This window comes from Ascaphus truei, chromosome 3 (genome assembly GCF_040206685.1).
Source record: "Ascaphus truei isolate aAscTru1 chromosome 3, aAscTru1.hap1, whole genome shotgun sequence".
Lineage (NCBI taxonomy): Eukaryota > Metazoa > Chordata > Amphibia > Anura > Ascaphidae > Ascaphus > Ascaphus truei.
In genome coordinates this window covers 214057576-214080250 of record NC_134485.1, presented here as the reverse complement: position 1 = coordinate 214080250, position 22675 = coordinate 214057576, and the positions used below count along the sequence as shown (strand labels likewise).

Below are 22675 nucleotides of genomic sequence, written 5' to 3'. Positions count from 1 at the left end.
GCTGGCATCTCACTGATTGGGACAGGGGTATAAAAACTCTTTCTCTCCAGCCTCAAGACTGGATATGCTTGGTGAAGGCTGTATGCTGACAGGGGACTGGCAGAGCCCCTGTAAAACAAGAGCTGACAGGGAGTCAGCAGAAGGGAACTGAGGAGACCCAGTGCAGGGGTCTGGAGCATCCAGTGTTGCTGCGGTCTGTATGTGCAGCGTTGGCTGGAGCTGTTTGGAGTGAAGAAACAGCGGTGAATTTAAAACAGCAGAGAGTAAGGCAGTGCTGCCGATACTATCGATGACAGTGGCACAAGTTGGAAACGCATATCGGGGTAAGCTTCCGGACGGAGGTCCCCGCACATAGGACTTTAAGTTATTCCCCAAGTTACTCCAGTTGGGTGAGTTTGTGTGTGTTTTATGTGCTGGACGTTTGTGGAATCTTTTTCCAATAAATTTATTTTTGTCCAACTCTGAAGTTATGTCTATTGTACTGATCCCTGGTATAAAATGTCTTGTCTCCTGTGACATGGGGTTTGTAAGAAATCCTATTACAGAAACATGTGACAGAAAAGTGTGATAGAGAGTTATTGCTCATTTGAATCACTAGCGTATTTTTCCATTTATGCGAATGAGATGAATATCACTACCCATTTAGGAATAAATCATTCTTAGTGAATACGGGAGTAATTTTTTAAAACATTGCCACCATCCCATTTCTTAACACCAAATTTGAAGACCACTATATCGATCCTAATTGGAGCTTAGCCCTTAGGATGACACAGAACCCTGGATGATAAAGACTGGCCTAATTTGTTTAAATGTGTGATAATACAAGCAGCAGCTGCTTAGTGCTGCTGGTTGTTGTGACAAGCTTGTCCTGACTCACTGCTTCTTCAGCTTGATGCTTGTAGCTCTTCACTTTAAGCTGCAACTTATCAGTCAGATCTTGCATCCTGATGAGATTTTTCCTATCTTCCTCAGCCTATAAAAAGGGATACATTGTAATTGTATATTAGGCACAAAAAGTTAGAAATGAATTCTATACACAACCCTATTTCCTTTAATTCTCTAAATTCTTTGAACACAGGTCTTTGACTCTTGCAATGCCAGGCATGCCTGCAACTCAACTGGTTTAACATATTGCTACGGGCATGGGAAAGTAAAGCTTTGGAGAAACTAGATGATCGTGACATGAGTAGAGGGTCTGAAAAGTTTCTTGCAAATTACATGTTTGATATAAAGTATTTGCTGTCTTTTCCTGCAATCCTAATTATGTAGTTCTTACCATGAATATCATACCAGCAATTATTATCCCATGAACACATCATAAAACCTCGATCACACTTGAAACTCCTTTTTGTAACTGGCTTCTTTTGCCGCTTGTTTTGTACAAACCGTTTTTGCTCGAGTACCTGATAAGTCAGCTCTTTGATGCGCCTGTCAAACTTGCGAACTCCTTTTAGTGACTCAGAATTGCGACGCTGTTCTCCGTCCAGTTCATTTTCCAGTTCCCGAACCTACAATCGAACAATTATTATTTTTGATTAAACTTCATGTTTAAACAGGTCTGTTTGTAACAAAGGTATCCATAGTGATATAGATGATCTAACGAACAATAATGTTTTTGTTTTTTCATTTAATTGCTTTTCAAAAAAGATTTGCTCCTTCAGAATCCAATGTTAAGTAATGCAGATAATTCCGCGCATATTGCACATATGTCTAGTGTTTGGAATCTTGTCAATGGCAGGCTGGCTTTAGGAGATAGACAAATTGGCATTAGTTCTTCCAATACTTGGAGCACCAGAGGATATTTGTAAAGACCAAGAATGTATTTATGATCATGTAATTCTTTTTTTACTGACCATATGGAACCCTGTGCTATGCAAAAAGCACCAGATGAACTAAAAAAATATACTTCAGTCTAGCAAATGATCGAAGTTCTGTAAATACATTGGAAAACCACTGGTATACAATCTCTCTTCCGGGATATACAGGGATAAAGAATCCACTTGGACACAGGTGAATGCATAAGAATAGAATGTTGGCTGGATGCCCCAGAAACCTGGTCTGGCTCAGGACCCTGAGGCGACAATGCTGTTGTACTGTAAACTATCTATGATGAGTGCAGCTTCACTCTGTTGCATTATTTTATTCTTGGTTTTACTTTAAATAAAGAAGACAATGCATCCTATCACTTCAACTGAAATCTAAATGGGACTCAGCATGGCATAGTTTGACATATTAAATAGTTTGCATCATAATGATTTAAATCATTAATACAGCAGCTGTGCAGGCTCCAGCGTGTCAGGTAACACTGTTAATTATGTATTTTGGATGGGAGGGGACTCTTAGAAATTCTTGCCTCTTCATCTTCTTGGGTGCTGAAAAGACATGCAACACATTGAGAACTTCATAGAGAGGTGTGCGAACCTGCTGAGATTCGCATTGCTGCTGTTTCGATCTTATTTCCAAAAAGCAAAAACATTGAGATACATCTTTTGGCGCTCCAAAAAAGGCCCAAAAAGTTCAAAATACACCATTTTGCTCTTTTAAAGCCATGCGACTTTTTAACAACAACTTTTTAACGTTCGATCGAATTTCAAGAGTGAAAGAAATCTAAATTAATCGGACATGAAATGCCCATTGACTTCTTAGCATTAACTGAACTTGTTGAGAACTTTTGGTTTGAAGCAAACGACTTAGTGGCTCCACTAAGCCGTAAACACTCACATTTGCAAAGATTGCTAACGCGTGAGAAAAGTTTGCACATCTCTAGAACTGAAGTACATAAAATGTTATTGAGTTAAGAAAACATACCCTAGACTCCAACTTTTGAATTTGCTTTTTGCCTCCTTTTAGAGCAATTTGCTCTGCTTCGTCCAGTCTCTTTTGGAGATCCTTAATTGTCTGTTCCATGTTCTTTTTCATTCTCTCAAGATGAGCACTGGTATCTTGTTCTTTCTTAAGCTCCTCAGCCATCATAGCAGCCTTAAAATAAAATGCAAGAAACAGGGCACATTATATCTTAACTCCTTCACATAGTTTTTTTCACACTATATACTAGATACATTTACAGTAAATGTACATTATCTAAAAAAACATTTTGTTTCTCATGAGGCTGAATTTGATTGATATGTCTTATACATATACATATAAATATATATAGATATACTATATAGACTAGAGATATATATATATATAGATATATAGATATAAATATATAGATATATATATATAGTGCTATCATGCTAGACATTGTAGCAGGTTTACAGTTAACTGGAGTTTACACAAGAGAAGCAGCAGTGAGATTCTGTAGGGTGGACACTATTTTTGTGATAAAGGATATTTATTGACAACTGGATGCTTAAAATACGGAGTAGAATGAAGAAGAAAAACAGGGCACACTAAAGTTATAAATTATAAATAGATATAAATCACAGTAGGATGCAGAAATATGTATGCAAGTCTTTATTTAATATTTATTTTTTAACATAGCACTTTACAATACAAGTGACAATATATTATAACACAATGGGAATAAGAGCTTCAGACAACACAATAGGAAAAGGAGTCCCGAAGACCTTACAATGTCGGTTAGAAGAAAAGCAAATGTGTGGTGCTCAGAAAAAAAAGCCTCAATATGGTACTTGAAAGAAACCCCAATAATGATTGAAGAATCCTGCAGTATAAACCCCCTGATGGATGGGTAAGGGTTATTAACCCATAACATGTAGAACAATCACAACTCCATTATAATCCGACTAGTGGACTAGGGTCCCCATGAGCAATGTAGTAAGAGACCTCACAATAAAGTGACCCAACATATATTGTATCGAAATGGAGAATAAGCAGGTGATATACATAACTCCCTCTGAGTTGTATGTGTCCTTAAGACTGTCCAGTCTTCATCCACAACAGGGGGTGTGCTTACGTTTTTTATGGGGTGCTGGCAAGAGAAACAGTAGGAAAAAGCAGGCACCAGTAACTGAGGAAACAAAAAATAAATGAAGGATATCCAAGGGAGCGTGTGCCCATTAAAAAACAAATTTAATGGAAACTACAAAAATAACAGCAGCATTACGGGGTACAGGGCCCCCCACCAATGTGTTTCGAGCGCAAGCTCTTTTTCAAGGTGAAAAAGAGCTTGCGCTCGAAACGCGTTGGTGGGGGGCCCTGTACCCTGTAATGCTGCTGTTATTTTTGTAGTTTCCATTAAATTTATTTTTTAATGGGCACACGCTCCCTTGGATATCCTTCATTTATTTTTTTCCTGAGTTACTGGTGCCTGCTTTTTCCTACTGTTTCTCTTACAATGTCGGTTGTTACTAGGGATAATTTACAGAGACAGGTGGGTGTTCTGGTAAGTGTGTCTACAAGGGGTCATGGTCAGCGCATATCAGATGTGTAGTATCAGCCAGCGGAGCTACCCATATGTTTCGTTAAAGAGGTGTGTTTTTAAAAAGGTCCTAAAGCTGGCGAGAGAGAGGGTGCCAGTCGGATATTGAGTGGAAGGATATTCCAGAGGTGTGGAGCAGTGAGTGAGACGACTTTAGATACAAAAAGGGTAGAGAGAAGACATCCTTGCGTTCTGCTCAAGAGTCAAGCAGGTGCATAGCGAGAAATTAGGCCTGAGATGTAAGGAGGGGCAGAAGAGTATATAGCCTTAAAAGAGAGGAGAATATTGTAAGTAATACGGTATTAAATAGTAAGCCAGGAGAGATTTCAGCCGGAGAGACGCAGAGACAGAATTGGGAGAGAGTAAAGGGACTCTAGCAGCAGCGTTTAGGATAGATTGTAGGGGAGACAAGTGGCAGACAGGAAGGCCGGACAGTAGAAGGTTACAATAGTCAAGACGGGAAAGAATGGGGGCCTGCATTAAAGTTTTAACAGGAGAGCGACAGAGGAAAGGGCGTATCTGTGCAATGTTACAGAGGTCAAAACAACAGGTTTTAGCTACATTATGAATGTGAGAGGACAATGTGAGGGAGGAGTCAAATGTGACCCCTAGGCAGCGTGCTTGGGATATTGGGTGTATGATAGTACAGGGACTTCCGTAGTTCTGGTGCCTGCTGTGACGCAACGTCCGGTGGTGTCGCTTCCGAACGCTCATAAAACTGATGACGAATCAGTCACAGTTCCTTCAGAGGCTGGAAACGCAGCGAAAAGCGTTGAGTTGCCAATTTTGGAGAGGGATCTGAGAGAACTGTGACTGATTCATCATCCGTCTATGGAAGCGACACCACCGGATGTTGCGTCACAACAGGCACCAGGACTACGGAAGTTGTGAGATTGTCTCTCACCACAACCTGGAAGTTCCCGGTATTCATATGTTTTTATGCTCAAAAGAATGTATTTCCTGTAAGGGCTCATTCTAAAGGCTTTTAGACAATAAAGAATCTTGCCTGTTATATACAGTCTACGCTATTGTGCCTTTCTTTCTCCTCTCTTCTGAGATCACCCACACCCACCTAGGTATTTATCTACCATTTGCCACCGATTGAGAAATTGTTTAATTTTTTTACATACAGTACATGCAAGTATGATATTTGGAGGATTACTAGACATTTTGAACATCCAGTCTGAACGCTATTACCCTATGGTGCCTTTTCTGTTTTCTATGCTATGGTATCGCCCCCATTCCATTTTCCTTTGAAGATATTGTGTACAAGAAGAGACAATTGAAACTGTTTCTCATTTAAGGGTGGAGTAGAGGATCTTTTTTTTTTCTTAGCCATTTTTGGCCTTATATATTTACAAAGCTCTGTTATGTATACCAAGAGTATATAGAATGTGAAGAAGAAGAGGGTGGTCCACAGTGTTTAAAAAGGCTGCAGAGAGGTCGAGTAGTATGAAAATAGTGTAATGGTCCTTGTCTTTGGAAGCATGGAGGTCCATTAATTATTTTAGTTACACTACCGACACACTTTATTAAAGTGTGGCCGGTTCTGCAAGCCGGGAGATTTCCCGGCTTGCTAGTGGCCGCCCCTCGGCGTGCCGCGTGTCACCGACGCGCGGTCACGCGTCATCGGGAGCCTGCGCCCCCTGCACGCGCGTCCAGGGCTCCCCGAGGGAGCCCTGGTGTCCCGCGATGTGGGGGACGGCGGCAGGGGGTTCCGGGGGACCCGGCGGACCCGGCAGTGGGAGGGAGAGCGCCCCGATCGGAGGGCGCTCTTCCGCTGCTTCGGCGCGCGCCCGGCACCCTCCGGCGCGCGCCAGTTTACTGCTGCGGCCGAGAACGGGCAAATGCTCGAATAAACTCGGCCGCAGCAGTAGGGCTGTTTCAGTGGAATGAGCAGTGCAGAAACCAGATTGTAGAGGACCTGTGAGAGAATGGGTGGTGAGAAAATGGAGCAAGAGAGAGAATACAAGGCGTTCAAGGAATTTAGAGACAAAAGGCAGAAGGGGGACAGGGCGATAATTAAAGAGACAGGTAGGATCAAGCTTGCTGTTTTTGAGTAAAGGTATAACTGTTGCGTGCTTGAAAGAGGTGGTAAAGATAGCAGAGTATAGGGAGGAGTTGAAAATGTGTGTGTAGGGATTAAAGTAGGAGTGAGAGGCTTGAGGAAATGGGAGGGAATAGGGTCAAAAGGGCAAGTGGTAGAGGGGGAAGAGGAGATCAGCAGTGATACTTCCCTCCTCTGTTACAGAGGAAAAAGAGTCAAGGAAGGCAGGAGGAGAGTTAGGAAGAGGTGTAGAATGTGAGCAGGAAACAGAAGTCAATATTTTAGTCTTATTGAAGACCTTTATCAGAACAGCATCATGGACAGACAAGTGCATTAGTAGGAGAGTGCTCTGCCCATTATTGAGTTAACACTACAGAATATTGACATCACCTGAATACATCTTTTGACTAATATCAGAGAGACACTCACATCAGTGATTGCTTTTTTTGCTTTCTCTTCAGCATTTCTGCATTCCTGAATGGCCTCCTCTACTTCATTCTGCATGTGGGAGATATCACTATCCAGCTTCTTCTTCTGGTTGATCAGGCTTGTGTTCTGAAGGAGAGAGTTCTCATCTTTAGAGTATGCTTTGCACCAAGTCCATATTTGAAGCTCAGATTGCTCCAGCCAAACATGAGGTTTTGTTAGTGCCAAGTTCTCAGTTAGACGAGTCTGAATAATAAGACTCCTCCAATATGTTCCCAAAATATACAATTATGCTGTAATTTATCCATATTAAAGTGCAACTGTTAGTGACCTAAGCGAGAGAATGAATGGGGGACAACGGTAGGTGCAAGGGATTGAGCAGCTAGATATTTAACATTCAGGGTTTATTAACTTACGGTGTATTTATTGAAGGAGGGGGGAGGAATTAATATAAAATTGCTTTTTTTTCTATTTGTCTATGCACAACAGTAAAGTTTAAGCATGTCAAATACTTTTACTGTATATTGCACATTTAAGTGACATCTACAAGATTATGCAGGGAAACAAGTAAAGTAGCATTCTACTATGCACAGGCATAATGTATTGGAGACATAAAAGTTAGTGTGGTTATTGGTTTACAGGTTGACTTAGTAGACTAACAAGAAGTGTTTCATGATTAAATGGTTAACATTTTCAAGTTAAGGATTTTTTTCATTATGCTTGATGTCAAATGTGGTGCACATGCAATTAACCTTTTTAATCCAAGCCTGTTACCATGACCTAAAATAGTCCCACACCTGGGAATGGAGCAGATTGACCCTCTCTGTAGCTTCCAGAAGTTCTTGCTCTGCCAGCTTCCGTGCACGCTCTGTCTGATCCAGTGCTGCCCTCAGCTCATCAAGCTCAGACTGAAGGAGAGTGTTCCGTCTCTCACTCATTGCCAACTGTTCCTTCAGGTCCTCACTTAAGTGTATGGAATCATCAAGCTGAACTTGCAGGTCCTATGAACAGCAAAACTCAGATGAATAAGTCTGCATTGCATATTCTATAGGCACAATTTATCAGAAGTGAAAATGTGATACCTTGATATGGGCCTGCAGAGCACGCACAGCCTTAGTTGCTTCTGTAGCCTGCCGGGAAGAATGGCTCAACTGGATTTCCATCTCATTCAAGTCCCCTTCCATCTTTTTCTTCAGTCGGATGGCCTCATTTCTACTCTTGGCTTCAGAGTCCAAGTTGGATTGAAGTGACTCAATGATACGCTGCTGGTTTCTCCTAATTTTGGAAAGACTCGGTTTTCATTGTGTGAAGTGTTAACATAATATACAGTCTTATCTTGGTTATTTGAAAGTTTTGCTGAAACATGCAACAACAAAAAAAAGATGTATTATATACACGTGTGTGGGTGTTTATATATACACAATCTCAAAAATAAATGTGTAGGTATAGATACATTTATATTTTGTTTAATGATGCTAACTCCCCCCAGACCCTGTAATAGGGCTTTTGTTGGAGAGGGGGAGAGAGAGGCACCTGTTAAAAAACAGAACACACTTGAGATACCTGGGAAATATGCTAATTGGGATATGCAAAGTATTTTCAGCATCTCTCCTCTCATCAAAAGCTCCATTTCAGGCTCTGGATGGAGAACGCATGGTTAATTGAAATACTTGGTTAATTGTACCGTACTTCGACTGAGCTCTGCTCGATTCAAAACTTTTTTCTTAATAAAAAAAAGAGCCATTATGCACAGTTCACTAACTCAGGCAAAAGCTTTGCACATCTCTACACACAAGTATTTTTATAATACAAAAATGTCACCCTCTTCTTTGTTTATTTTATGCTACCTAATTATGTTAAACTGACGGTCACTGCGAGGAGGAGGAGGAGGAGGAGGAGGTGGTGTGTATGTGTGTATTAGCAATAAAGCTTTAGGTGAAAAAATAAATAAATAAAAAATGGAGATGTTTTAAATTTGGGAGCCACACTCAGCACGCGTTATAAGCTGATCCGCATTGTAGCGGATCGCGCTATAATGGGGTTGAGTTGTATATAAATATTTCACTCTCTGTCAAGCCAACTCTTGAGTTTCGACAATGTTTTACTTTCACACAAAACAGAAGTTCACCCGCACCATGTATATGTATATATATCCTACCAAAAACTCTCAGCTAGGAGTCTCAATAAAATATTTTTAAACCTAGCGGGGCATCCAAAAAGCAATACGGCATAATATTTATTTTCACTAGGAACTTGTGCATCTACAATTTTCCTTTACAATGATAAGGGAACCTTGTTTCTGGCTTTTGCCAGCATTTAATTGCCCTGTATCACATAAAGCATTATACTGCATTCATTTAACCTTTTAGGTACTGTCACATATTTCACTAAGTTCAGTCCACAGCACAAATAAAATGAACATTTAGTATAGGTACCTACTGAAAAGGAGTTTACCTTGACGGAGTAACAAGCTTCAATAATTTTTTCATCAAAAGATGCAACTAAATGACTTCTTTGTTATTAGACATAGGATCAAAATGTAGAATTTCTCAAATAAATTGTAAGCTAATTTGGGGGAGTGTAGGTTTGTCTATTTGTTTTTCCATAAATGTAAAGCCATTTCTTTTCTTAGCTGCATACTCCATAAAGGTAGCAGCGCAGCGTTTGTGTATTGTAAGACATAGTCAAACACTGAAAAAGAAAGTCCCAATAAAGGGACAGAAAAGCCTCTCAAACACTGGAGCACACCTGAAACATTATGGCAAAAACAACTGTCAGTGCTGAGATCGTAAGAACACCAAAAACAAGACATACCCTACAAACAGCTAAAATTATTTTTAAAATGACACATTATGGTATTGGCAAGACCACACATAGATTATATTGGGGGAGGCAACTCAAAATATAAATCTGTGATACTGTATATACAATGAACTAGCTGAACCTCAAAAAGTTACTCAAATAGATTAATTACCAGATACCAGTATTTCTTATATATGTAAATATCCTAACAGAATCACAAACCATGATATTAGCCACAGCATAAATATATACTGAAGAAATAAATTAATCTAAAGAACTATTTCTGGGGGGTTGAACTGAATTTAGCCGATTGTATGTCCTGTTTTTTGTTTTCTTGGAATCTTAGCGCCAAGAGTTGTTTATATATAACTAGCTGATATACCCGGCGTTGCCCGGGATTTAATTTTCCAGCTCCCCTTCTGTCTCCGCTCACCCCCTATCTCCGCTCCCCCTCTCTCTCTCTGTTCCCCCCTCCCTCTCTCCCCATTTCCATCTCTCTCTCCCCCTTCCCCTTTCTCCCCCCTTGTCTGTTTCTCCCCCGTTCACAGCAATCCGGGCCCCACCCCCCCACCCCCGTTCACAGCTCCATTCTCCCCCCTTTCACAGCTCCATCGTCATCCCCCCGTTCAGACCTCCGTTCCCCTCCACCCCCCGTTCACAGCTCCTGTCCCCCCCTTCACAGCTGCGTTCCACCCCGCCTTCAGAGCTCGCCGACGGCGGGTCACTTTAGGGTTGGGATTCCCCCCCCCCTTCACAGCTAGGCGGCGGTGGCGGCTCACTGGGGGGGGGCGGCTCACTGGGGGGGGCGGCTCACTGGGGGGGGCGGACAAGTTGTAAACCCCCCTTCAGAGCTCAGCAGCGGTGGCTCACTGGGGGGGTAGCTGGGAAGGTAGTGATCCCCCCTTCAGAGGTCGACGGCGGCGGCGCGGGGGGGGAGGGAGACAGTGAGGGAGGAAGCGGTGTGTGGGAGGACGGCGCCGGTGGCAGCATCTTAACCTGGCTCTCCCAGGCTTTCCCTCCCCTTTTCTTCCCCCGGCTCTCCATGGCACTCCCTCCTTCCGGCACCCCAGCTCTCCCTCTCCCCCCCGGCACCCCCTCCCCCCGACTCCCCGGCTCGCTCTCCCCCGAAGAGCCCGCTCGCAGCCACTCTCTAGCAGTGCGGCACTTCCGGTGCGGAGTGGCGAGAGGGGGTTGAGGGTGTGAGCGGCTGCTCGGTCTGGCCCGCGGCGGCGTGCGGAGTGGCGAGGGGGGGGGGGGGGTGTTAGCATCGTGTTTGAGGTCCGACGTTGGCGGTGTAGGGTAAGTGTGCTGATCGAGGGTGTTGTTGGGGGGGGGAGATCTTGCTCGTTTTCGAGGACACGCGGCTGAAAGTGCCACGTGGGGTAAGAGCGTAGCAAAGGGGCCGTAGTGGTGATAGGGGGTGGTTCAGCGCCGGGAAGGGTGGAGGGTGGGTGGTCAAGGGCGGCTAGCCGTTGAGGAGGGCCAGAGGAGTGATAGTGGGGGGGGGGAGTGTTGTACTTACTTTTGGTGTCCTGGTGAGCGTCTCGTCAGCGTCTCTAGGGTTGAGTGTGTGTGTGTGTGTGTGTGTGTGTGTGTATCCTTTGGCCCGTCACTCCGCCTCAGGCCAATGAGAGGTGTGCGGGGGCGGGCGGGCGGGCCAAGGGACCAATGAGATTTCCCCTAGGGACACAGGAGATGCAGACAGGCATACAGTGCTTTCACAAATATAGTATAAAGATTGTGATGGATTGCTATCAAATGTTTTACATTTAGAACACATTTTTACTTGTGTAAACTATAAATAAACACACACAAGGGTTGGCCACCTGCAATGTACTCAAAGGGAAGGTTACAAAGTGAACGTTAACATACAGTAAGCTGGAAAGTAATGTGTTGCTGATAGTGAATGGGGTTAAAATAAAGCCGTGATAAAATGTCAATCAACATATAAGACGGCTCAGGTCAATGCACCCAGAAAAAAGGATATGTTATTCTAGATCAGGCCTGCACAACTCGTAACGTGAGAAGGGCCGAACTACTCCAAGGGAAAAAAATTGGGCCGCACGGGTGGTAATATCATCATCATCATCATCATCTCTCCTCCAGCACCTCATCATCATCATCCTCATATCTCCCCCAGCAACCCTCATCATCATCCTCATATCTCCCCCAGAATCCCTCACTATCAACCTTTGCGATACTCCCCATCTATCTCTCATACCCCATCTCTCATACCCCATCTCTCCCCCTCACCCACACACATAATACTCCCCCTCCACATCAAACACACAATACCCCCCTGCACACCACACACATCCCACCCCCTGCACCTCCCATCATTCTCCCCCCTGCACCTCACATCACTCTCCCCCCTGCACCTCACATCATCCTCCCCCCTGCACCTCACATCACTCTCCCTCCCTGCACCTCACATCAACCCCCCTGCACCTCACATCAACCCCCCCTGCACCACACATCAAGCCCCCCAGCACCTCACATTAACCCCCAGCACCTCACATCAAGCCCCCAGCACCTCACATCAACCCCCCCTGCACCACACATCAAGCCCCCCTGCACCTCACATTAACCCCCCAGCACCTCACATCAAGCCCCCCAGCACCTTACATTAACTCCCTAGCACCTCACATCAACCCCCCTGCACCACACATCAAGCCCCCCAGCACCTCACATTAACCCCCGAGCACCTAACATTAACCCCCGAGCACCTCACATCAAGCCCCCAGCACCACACATCAAGCCCCCCAGCACCTCACATTAACCCCCCAGCACCTCAAATGCCCCCCTTCCATACCCTACCCTACCTTACCCTACCTTACCTTGGTTTGCGGTGAAGGAGGCGGCGGCAGAGCAGGCAGGAGTGCACGCACGCTCTAGCAAGCAGCAGGCAGGAAGTGCCTCAATGCTAGAGCGCGCTGCTACATTTCGAGGGGGAGAGCGGGCTCGCGGGGGAGGGTGACAGCGGGCTCACGGGGGAGAGTGACAGCGGGCTTGCGGAGAGGGTGACAGCGGGGCTCGCGGGGGAGAGCGGGCTCGCGGGGGTAGCAGGCTCGCGGGGGTAGCAGGGGGGTGCGGGAGTGGACTCGGGAGGGAGGGGGAAGAGCAGAAAGCAACCACGGGCCTAGATAAACAGGAGATTAGTGATTAACGTTGTCATACCTGTAACTGGCATGTTTCTAAAGACCAAGGGCCTTATTTACTAAGCTCTACTATGCCGTTAGACACCATATGCCCGACGTGGTCACATGAATGTAAACAGGGTCGCAGTGCTTAGTAAATATGGCCCATTTTGTCCACTGTCTGTGGAGATGCAACTGTGGGCATCTGTACCTGGAATAGCAATTGTATGCACGTATATCTGTAGATCTGTATTTATATAGCGCCCTCTATGTACATAGTGCTTCACAGCAGTAATACACCTGACATAATAATGTAACACATAATGGGAAGAGCTTACAATGTAAGTGGTAAGTAGGAAGGATGTACAGAGACAGTAGGAGGGTGTTCTGGTAAGTGCGCCTGCAATGGGTCAAGGTCGTTGTAAGAGGCATGTAGTATCAGCCACGGAGCTACCCACATGCTTCGTTTTTAAGATGGGTCTTAAAAGTAGATACTGTATAGAGAATACTAGTTGGATATGAAGGGGAAGCACATATTTTTGGTAATGTTGAACTCTGTCAGGAATGATTCCGTTAGTAAAAAGGAACCATACATAATGAAATGGAATATATTTACAGTACAAAGCTGTAGTAAAACGTCTATAAATCACTATAACAGGAAATTCACAAGTTTCAACAATGAGTTTGTCTCATTCATATGCACTTTTTACATTAAATCTTTTTGTTCCTAATGGCCCAACCCAAAATCATCATAATTATTATGCACATTGTATTCTCCCCTATCTAGTTTGGGAATGATACTGTACAAGAATGTTTGAAGCACCAAAATCTTCAGAATTCTTTGTGTCTTTTTTAAAGTGTTTTTTAATAAATCGGTCCTGTAATAAAGTATTTGATAACACCAGGGAGAAGGAGCGGCTCAGTGAGTAAAGACGCTGACTCTGTAAACAATGACACTGAGTTTAAATCAGGAGGACCGAGTTCAATTCCTGGTGTCAGCCCCTTGTGACCTTGGGCAAGTCACTTATCTTCTTGTGCCTCAAGGATTGTAATCTCATCTGGGCAGGGGCTGTGTCTGTAAAAATCCTGTGTGCTGCTTACCGTGCACTATACTGTAATTGTGAAGCGCTTTGATTCCCATTGGCAGAAAAGTGCTATATGAAATAAAGTTATTATTACTTACTGCATTTTCTTTACCCCTCTCCCCCTCTTGTCCTTTTAATGATTATTAATCTATTAAACGGCCTTGGGTTCCTAGAGCAACATTTAGGAAGCCACAGCACTTCCGCTTTTGAAATAGGTGGCCTTATTGTGTGCCACGGGAAACAGGATCTTTGCCGATCGATCAGCAGCTTAGATAATTGCATTGCCGTAAATGTACTGCTGCATTTATTAAAACAAAACAATAACCGCATTCTAAACATACACTGAATCATGTTTTGATCAAAAGATGCAACCAAATGATTACTTTGTCACACAGGTTCTAAATGTAAACATGTCACTGGTATATTTTAGCGCATTTGGTAAGAGTGCAGGCTTTGTCCTTTGTTTTCCAATCCTTTTACCAGCATCAAACTTCTAAAGGGAGGAGTGCAGGTAATTATACAGTCTAAACATACACTGTACCTTATATTTTCTGTCTCCTCGTCTTTCTCGGCAAGTTTTCTTTCAAAGTCAGCTCTTATCTGAGAAAGTTCTAACTGAAGACGTAGGGATTTGCTCTCTTCGTGCTCCAAAGTGCCCTTAAATGAACAAGAGGAATTTAATCAATTTAGTGTACTTTATAAATAATGTGTACCCTAAACGTTATATTTTCCTTTGCTGTGACTAGAGATGTGTAAACTTTTTTCCCCCACGGTCGAACTTTGCAAAATGCGACAATTTCTCTCTGAAATATGGGTTTTGCAGGATGACGAAAACCCATATTTCATGGTGGATTCTTCTCTGACAAAATTCAAACAGACAAAGCTCGATCAAAACTGGCAAAGTTCAATCGAAAATATCAAACTTTTTTAAATTTTTAGATCATTTTTTTTACTGTCACGAGAAACATAGGCGATGCAAATTTGGGCAAATTCCCACATCTCTAGCTCTGACAGACATGTGTGTAGCACCCATTGCTCTGTACACTACAGTAGGTGCAAGCCCTGGTACAGAAATATATAAAGTACAGTATTGCCAAGCGGCATCAGATTATACCATGTGTTCTCTAATCCCAGTGCACTCTGGTTTGTAATAGGCAATTACGACTATGGATATGTTAGAACTGGACACCATCTCATGATGACATGGAGGTAAGTTGGCATTACTGAAAAACAGTGGTATTTTCTTACTACTGACAAATATCATTCAAGAGGTGTAAACCAGAAAAGAATATAAGCACAAAATCAGCATACTGGAGATGGTTTAAATAGGCAGAAGTGAATGTTAAAGGTGTGGTTCCCGGGGAACCTTCTGAGGTAAGTATCTCGAGAACCAGGGGCTCCCCAGAGCTGAAATGAACGTGGTTCAGCGGCAGAGACCCCCTGCTTTCCACCTTGGGTTAATTTAGGTTATCTTTAAATACTTCAATGACAAAGGAGCCTTGAATATACAGTATAGAAATACATACTGTATATTACCTTTACACATTTCACAACTAAACATCAGTAGACTCATTTTAAAGAAGTACACAATGCTATTTGAATTCTATAAATGTAATAATGCTCATGCTAGAATAGTGCAATAGTTGACTATTTATATACTAATGAACTGAAGGCCATCAGGCTTCCACCCTCCCTCTAGGTAGGGAATTCCTGCTTGGTAATGAGTCAATGACCTGTTCTTATTAGATTGGGCTGAAGGAGTAATTTAGTGGTAATAAAAACGACCTAAAGTATGAAGCAAGTGTAGCCATGCCTGGCTTGGCTACTAATCTACCCTGCCTGTAAGTCCTGGTAAGGTGCAGGAAGTGTTAGGTCCAATCTAGGGTTTTCCCCATCTGCAGCAGCTCCCTTGAGTGAGCGGGCTAAGGCCTGTGTTTCTGCCCAATAAGGGGCTCAGACCTTGGACTCTCCCCTTCGGTACTTAAGGGGCTGCACATGTAAATTTAGCCAGTTCTGTCTCTCCCTTGAGAGAGACATATCCAAGAAGAGTGTGCGCAGGGCTCTGGACACCTTCTATCCCCTCCGCTATGGGAGTGGGACTGATACCTCTGACTCTAATAGGGAGTCAGGGAAGAGCAAGGACCACCCATGCTGCCCATGGCTCGTGATGCGAGTCCAGGGACCATACAGAGGCTGGAGGCCTTGTGTGTGCAGTGTATCCAGTATATGCTGTTGTATGCTGTATGCAGAGAGAATAATGTGTTCCTGTTATAAAATATACTCCTGCAAGGATTGCCTCCACATTCCTGGAGTCTGCAAGACATGGAGGCGCTGACACCAATGTGAGAAAGAACTACTATCTACCCCAGAATTCTGTCCTGATGTCCCCACTACCATCGGTGGACCCCTCAGTATCCTGTAAACCAGCAGATATCAACACTACACACCTGGTAGCAGGGCAAATCTCCCAAACACCGCTACACAGACTTTGGGCGTCACCTGCCACTGGCATGAAAACTAAATTGTCAAAAACATTACACACTGGTGACAGAATAAGGGCAACAGCAAAAAAAAAATTCCCCTGTCTTCTAAAATATATTAAAGTATACAGTATTAAGGCTTGAGACTAAAAACATGGGCACACAATTAAGACATCAGGGACAGCTACAAATGAATATATTGGATATCAAAAATGCCTTTGATTCTTTAGCCAACAAAAAGACAAACAAATTGCAATGTCAAAAATAACACAGACATATTCATGGCACTTCCTTCAGTACGTGACTGTCCCAGCATGAACAATTTTCAACTATTTCAAGATGAAACTAAAGTGGGTGTTGAATGCTTGAAAATACTTTCATATTCCTTGGAACATGATTTGCATACAATTTGCATTGGTATGAACATAGTATTTGTAGAATAGGTTTGCACCATCTAGTGGGGGGAAAATGCTGAATTGGGAACACATTTTCCCTTTAAAGCTGCAGTTCAAGCAATATCCTGTGTGTTTTTTTTTTTTTTTTTTTTTTTTTTTTTTTAATAAATCAGTTCTGTACTATGAGAAAATACATTTTTTAATGTATTCTACTTTAATAGTTTAATAGGCATTTTTGTTTCTATAGCAACCATTTACAAAGTCACATCCCCTTCCCCCTCTAAGAGGCTAAAGGCTCTGGCACACCCCTTTTGCCCTCTCTCTAGCAGTGCAACAATTGTATCTAGTGCCTGCCTGGTCACATGATCTTTCACACAGAACTTTGCATCTTGGGTACTCTTCTGAATCACTAACAGTGATTTAATGAACGCCCCAGCCGATTCATTGCCGATCGATCACAGGAGAACAGACTCATTGCTGATCAATCGGCAACTTAGCTAATCACTTGTCAGTGTGCAGATTGTATTGATGCACATATTGAATGTCATTTTTTTTTTTAAACGGCAGACTGAATTGCAGCTTTAAAGTAAAGCAGCTTAGTTTCATGATAATCCCTCTCATAAATTAGTTTGCAGTTCATATACTGATACACAGTAAGACCAGCTTTGACAAAAAATGTGAAACTAGCCAACTGATTAAAAATGTGATTTTTTTTTTTGCATGTGTTGAGTTTTATTTGCTGCATGTTTGAATTTCTGCTGAAATGGTTATATTTACCTCTGCTTCTTCCAGTGCTAGCTGCACCTCTACCTTTTCTTGTTCCACTTGTTTCTTCACCTTTTCTATTTCATGGAGATTCTTATTTCCTTCACTGATCTGTTCAGTCAAATCTGAAACCTCCTCTGAAAAGCAACATTTGTAAAGTTAAACAATTTCCTTTCAAATTGATGGCAAACAATGAGAAACTGGAGCGTATGTCTTCATCTTAGGAAACTGGTCAGAAGCATGAGACTCCAAATGTAGACGCAAGCGGGCAGATTGTACAATTTGCTGAGTAATATAGAGCCATGTCTTCTAAATGTTGATGTAAAGTATAACTATTAGCAACTCGACATCATCTTTTGCATAAGTTTCCAATTTTATACTACAGTATTAAAATCCCGCACTAATCCCGCTAATATATACAGTATCAATTGGACTTTAGCTTTCACTCTTGGGAACAGATCCACAAAGCTCTGTTGATTCAGGGCTCATAACGTGACATTACCCAAAAACAGGACCAGACGTATAATTCCCTTAGCATCCTCAAAACGAGCTATATGTGACAACAACGTCTGAACTACAGGTAATAAGCATGGCTTTAACGTCACGTTGTTGCAGCATAACGTTGCATTATTAGCCAATAACATGAAGTTAAGTAAGTCTCAGGGTTACTCTGTTCCAGACCATGAAATAGGGGGAGGAAATATGTTAGTTAAATCATGCCTAACTGTGGTGTTACACCCATCCAGACTAAGTAAAAGCCCTATTTGAGTGTCTGGATGGGAGTAGCGCCACATTTAGGTATTATTTAACTAACGTAACGCTAAGTACCCACATTAACCATAATGGACTTTACTGGATATGTGATATTATAACGCCGCTATTGCATATCAATATAACTAACATCCATTATAGTTAACACGCTGCTCTTTATGGGAGGAAACGTAGCTTGATATTATGTTATTGTCCTTGAAAGATAAACCATTTAGTTAGGTTAACGTCCCATTAAGTGGGCAATTCGGGACATTTTTGGACTAAATATTGACTTTAATAGGGGTTTTTTTTGCTGAAAACTAACACTTCAGCCAACATAAAACAAGGCCCTAAGTGCCTGAATGGAGTTTTGTAGATCTGGGCCTTAAAGTAATTTTTTTAACTTAAATTTATGAAATGAACATTTTCTTAATAGCAAAATGTATAGAGGTCAAACAGCACTCCTAGTAGAACAATCACGATAACACACAAAAGGTGGTGCAACAGGAGCAATAAAGGGAACCCTATTTCCCTCAATAAATACAACAAAAACAGGGGATGTTCCGGCACTCAGAGGAAAAAGGTGTAGCCATGTCACCTGATGGCTACTATTCTGCCCTTGGGCTGGCAGTAAACCCTGGTACAATCAGGTTGCCAGTAGTTAATATGGGGTTTTCCCCCTCCGAGAAGCTGCATTTGAGTGACAGCGGGAGGCGGTGATATCAGGGCCAGGCATGACCAATCATGAGCTGGACCTGGTGCCCGCCTCCTGGCTGTACTTAAAGACAGGACTGCCCTAAAGTTGTAGGTTGTCCTTCCCCCACTGAGGAAGGAGGTTGCACAGTGGAAAGGCTGAGATTGGGCCTTCTCCGATCCTCTTCCCTCTGGGGGAGAGTGAGTGTGGACCATATCTCTGCCTCTGCTGGGGACGTGGGGAAGAGCTAGGATGGCTGGGGGTGCCCTTGGCCAGTAGTGATGGTCCAGTGAATAGCTGAGAGACTGCATCGGGCAGGACCTGCCATGTTCCTGTAACTGTACAGAAGAGTAATAAATCCGTTCCTGTTTGCATATACCTCCAGCCTGGTGCGTGACCTTACTGGGGGGAGAGGTAATAAGTTCTACCATGGAAGATCACCTTCAGTTCCTGGAGCCTACGGCAGATGGAGGCGCTGCACTGCTAAAGAGATATGTGGGGTATGAACCCCAGAAGCCTGTTCCTGTGTCCCCACTACCATCAGCGAATGACTCAGCCCTCCTGTTACCAGCAGGTATCATACACCACACGATCCGTAATGGCCAAATCTCCCACCGGGTGGGGGAAACACTGTTTTCTACAAATGCTCAATCACAGCGGCTGAGACCCTTTCCTCTTTTTGGACCTACCACCTTTAGGATAGGATAAGTATCCCTACTTCTGTTGCACAATTTATAGAAAGGAACATTATCAGCAGCTTTTCCTACACTAGAATTGGTTGGGCTTTAGAACATGAAGGACCCACTTTTAGGAACCAAAGGGATGCAATTATGCAGTCACTTCCTGTATTGATGTCACAATTTGTATTTCTGAGCAAATTAATTAATTGATTTGGGTCAAGATCAGTATAAAAAAATATCACCGTCTAATTGTCCTACAATTTTTGACCACACCTCTCATATCACCCTGAATTGTCATACCTTGTAGATTCTTGTTCTCTCTCTTTACAGTCTCCAGAATATCCAGGACCTCTTCATAGGCATTCTTCAACTTAAACAGCTCTGTGCTGAGATTGCGGGCCTCCTTCTGAGAGGCTTCCAACTCTGCCTGAGCCTCCTCATACTTCTGCTTCCAGTCAGCAATGATTTTGTCAAAGTTGCGCTGCTTCTTGTCCATGGCGGCAGCAGCAGCGTTTGATCTCTCCAGGTCAATCATCATGTCCTCCAACTCGCTCTGCAAGCGATGCTTTGTCTTCTCCAAAGATGCACACTTAGCGTTGGCTGCCTCAACTGCTTCTTCAGCCTCCTGAAGACGGGCAGCTAGCTTTTTCCTAAACAAGTGAGTTTGCAAACAAGAAATAATCAACTCACAATAAAATAGAAATATATAGCCATATTTATCAAGCTGTGATACTTCATACGACACCTTGCAGCACGGTTTAGCGAATATGGCCCATTCAAGTTAATGGCACTGTAAGGTGCCTTGCAGAACTGAAACGTGACTTCTGAAGTGATACTGCTTAATAGATACGGCACACACTGATGTACAGTAGAGGCAACGCTTATTCTAACATTTGCCTTAAACTAGCCGGGTTACATTCAGGGTATGTGCTGGGTATGTTCTGGGCTAGTTTGAGGCACGTTTAAGGCATTTCTGCATTGACTAACGACCCATAGAATTAACACAGCAGGGATCCCTGGCAGTCCCATTCAGTTTGAATGGGACTGCCAGGGACCCCCGCTGTTAATCTGATAGGCCATTAATCAATGCAGAAATGCTGGGGCTAGTTTAAGGAAATGTATTCAGAATGTACCTGGGTCTTTTGGGGAATTGCTACTGGTTTTTGTTAGAATAATCGCTGACTCTACTGTATGCTCTTTACTGGCAAGGAACATTTTTATTTATTTCCCTGAGGAAGTACTCAATAGAGATTGACTCTTTGGCATGATGGTATAACTATGTGATTTATTTAGTAGGTTATATTATTACTATACTATGGTGTGCTGCTGCTTGGCTTCACTTTAGGCAGATTTGTGGCAGTCTTGTACTGCATATTGCTCACTGTAAGCAGTGGAAAGCAGAAACATATGTATTGGTATAAATCTATTTTTTGACCCATCAAGCTTCTGTAGGGCTAAAAAGAAACCCTTTATCATTCCATACAACACAAAGAGGCTGTTTTGGCTGTTTTCGTCTGCAACAAACCCGAGTGGCTGCTTTGGACTAGAGATGTGCGAACGTTTCGCATGCCTAAGCAACTCTATAGGCATTTTGCCCTTTTTAGTTTGTCGAAAAAGTTTGATTCGATCCAGACGTTTGCAACTGTTTGATGAACCCTACAAAGTCAATAGGCATTGCATGTTTAATTCACTTTATTACTTTTGCTATCAAAAGTCACTTTAGCAAAGCAAAATAACGAATTTGAACAATTTGGGCTTTCTTGCTAAAGCGCTTGGGGCTGTGTTCTAGCAAGGTTTTCACGGCATCTGCGATCTTTTGGAAAGATTATTCTAAACTGCGGTGAAGGGAATCTCTGCAGGTTTGCACGGTTCTACTTTTTACTACATTAAATAAGCCCCTAAAAGGTTTTTAAAAGTTCCAAACACAGTAAAAAAAAAAATAATCACACCAAAGTTTTTCACATGATTAATACCAAATATATCATTGAAGGCATCACAATATTCTTAGCAAAAAGGAGCAGAAATAGAAAATTGTAGGAGGGGCAAATATAGACTTCTAATCGACTAATTCCCTCTGGTTCAAGAGTCTTCAACTTGTGGCCCACGAAGGAGCCTTTATGTGACCCACGAAGGAGCCTTTATGTGGCCCACGAAGGAGCCTTTATGTGACCCACGAAGGAGCCTTTATGTGACCCACGAAGGAGCCTTTATGTGACCCACGAAGGAGCCTTTATGTGACCCACGAAGGAGCCTTTATGTGACCCACGAAGGAGCCTTTATGTGACCCACGAAGGAGCCTTTATGTGGCGCACGAAGGAGCCTTTAAGTGGCCCTCGGACTCTTTGCTTCTGCTAATTTCAGTACTTGCTTAGGTTTTTCACACTGAAACTCACTTGCAAGTTAAGGTCATGTAAATATATATCACACCGATATTATAAATATGTGTCAACTGTTGAATATTTTAAAAAATCAAGTTTTTTTAATGTGTCTAAAAGTATATTAATATAAGCTTGTGGCCCTTCTACTCACAATTGTCTTCTAATCTGCCCCCCTTGGAGAACTAATTGAAGAGACCCGCTCTACATGCTAGTAGGTTTAATTCTGTCATATTATCCAGTGTGATAAACACTTACTTGGCTTCTTCTAACTCCTCTGTTCTTTGAATAGCATCGGTTTCATATTTATTTCTCCACAGTGCTACTTCAGCATTTCCTTTGGACAGACACCTCTGTAGCTCAGCCTTAGCTTCTTGCTCCTCATCAAACTGTTCACGGAGGAGATCACAGTCGTGCCTGGCAGATTGCAGTGCATGAGCTAGGGCATTTTTAGCCTGTAAAAAAAGAGGAAAGAAAAAGACTAAGAACTAATAGTTATAATAAAAGTACAAAACCAGAATTAAGGCTCTAAATGTTGTAATTTTAGAATATAGATACTCTAACAAAGGGTTAGAAAGATAAATATATATGGGATATCATATTAGAAACCATACATAGCAAACGTATTATGTCATTGAGTGGGGATGTGGGA

The 22675-nt window shown here is 42.8% G+C and overlaps 1 protein-coding gene across 1 annotated transcript in view; it reads right to left on the bottom strand.

Annotated features, from left to right (window-relative positions):
* MYH15 (myosin heavy chain 15) overlaps positions 1–22675 on the bottom strand; it is a 78200-nt gene that overhangs the window by 8348 nt on the left and 47177 nt on the right. The window contains exons 32-41 of the mRNA XM_075590070.1: positions 22282–22478; positions 19949–20298; positions 17537–17661; positions 14426–14541; positions 7943–8135; positions 7658–7861; positions 6864–6989; positions 2809–2979; positions 1404–1508; positions 878–973 (exon numbers count right to left, since the gene is read on the bottom strand). Of these exons, the coding sequence (XP_075446185.1) occupies positions 878–973; positions 1404–1508; positions 2809–2979; positions 6864–6989; positions 7658–7861; positions 7943–8135; positions 14426–14541; positions 17537–17661; positions 19949–20298; positions 22282–22478 (1683 nt within the window). The remainder of the gene's footprint in view (positions 1–877; positions 974–1403; positions 1509–2808; positions 2980–6863; positions 6990–7657; positions 7862–7942; positions 8136–14425; positions 14542–17536; positions 17662–19948; positions 20299–22281; positions 22479–22675) is intronic.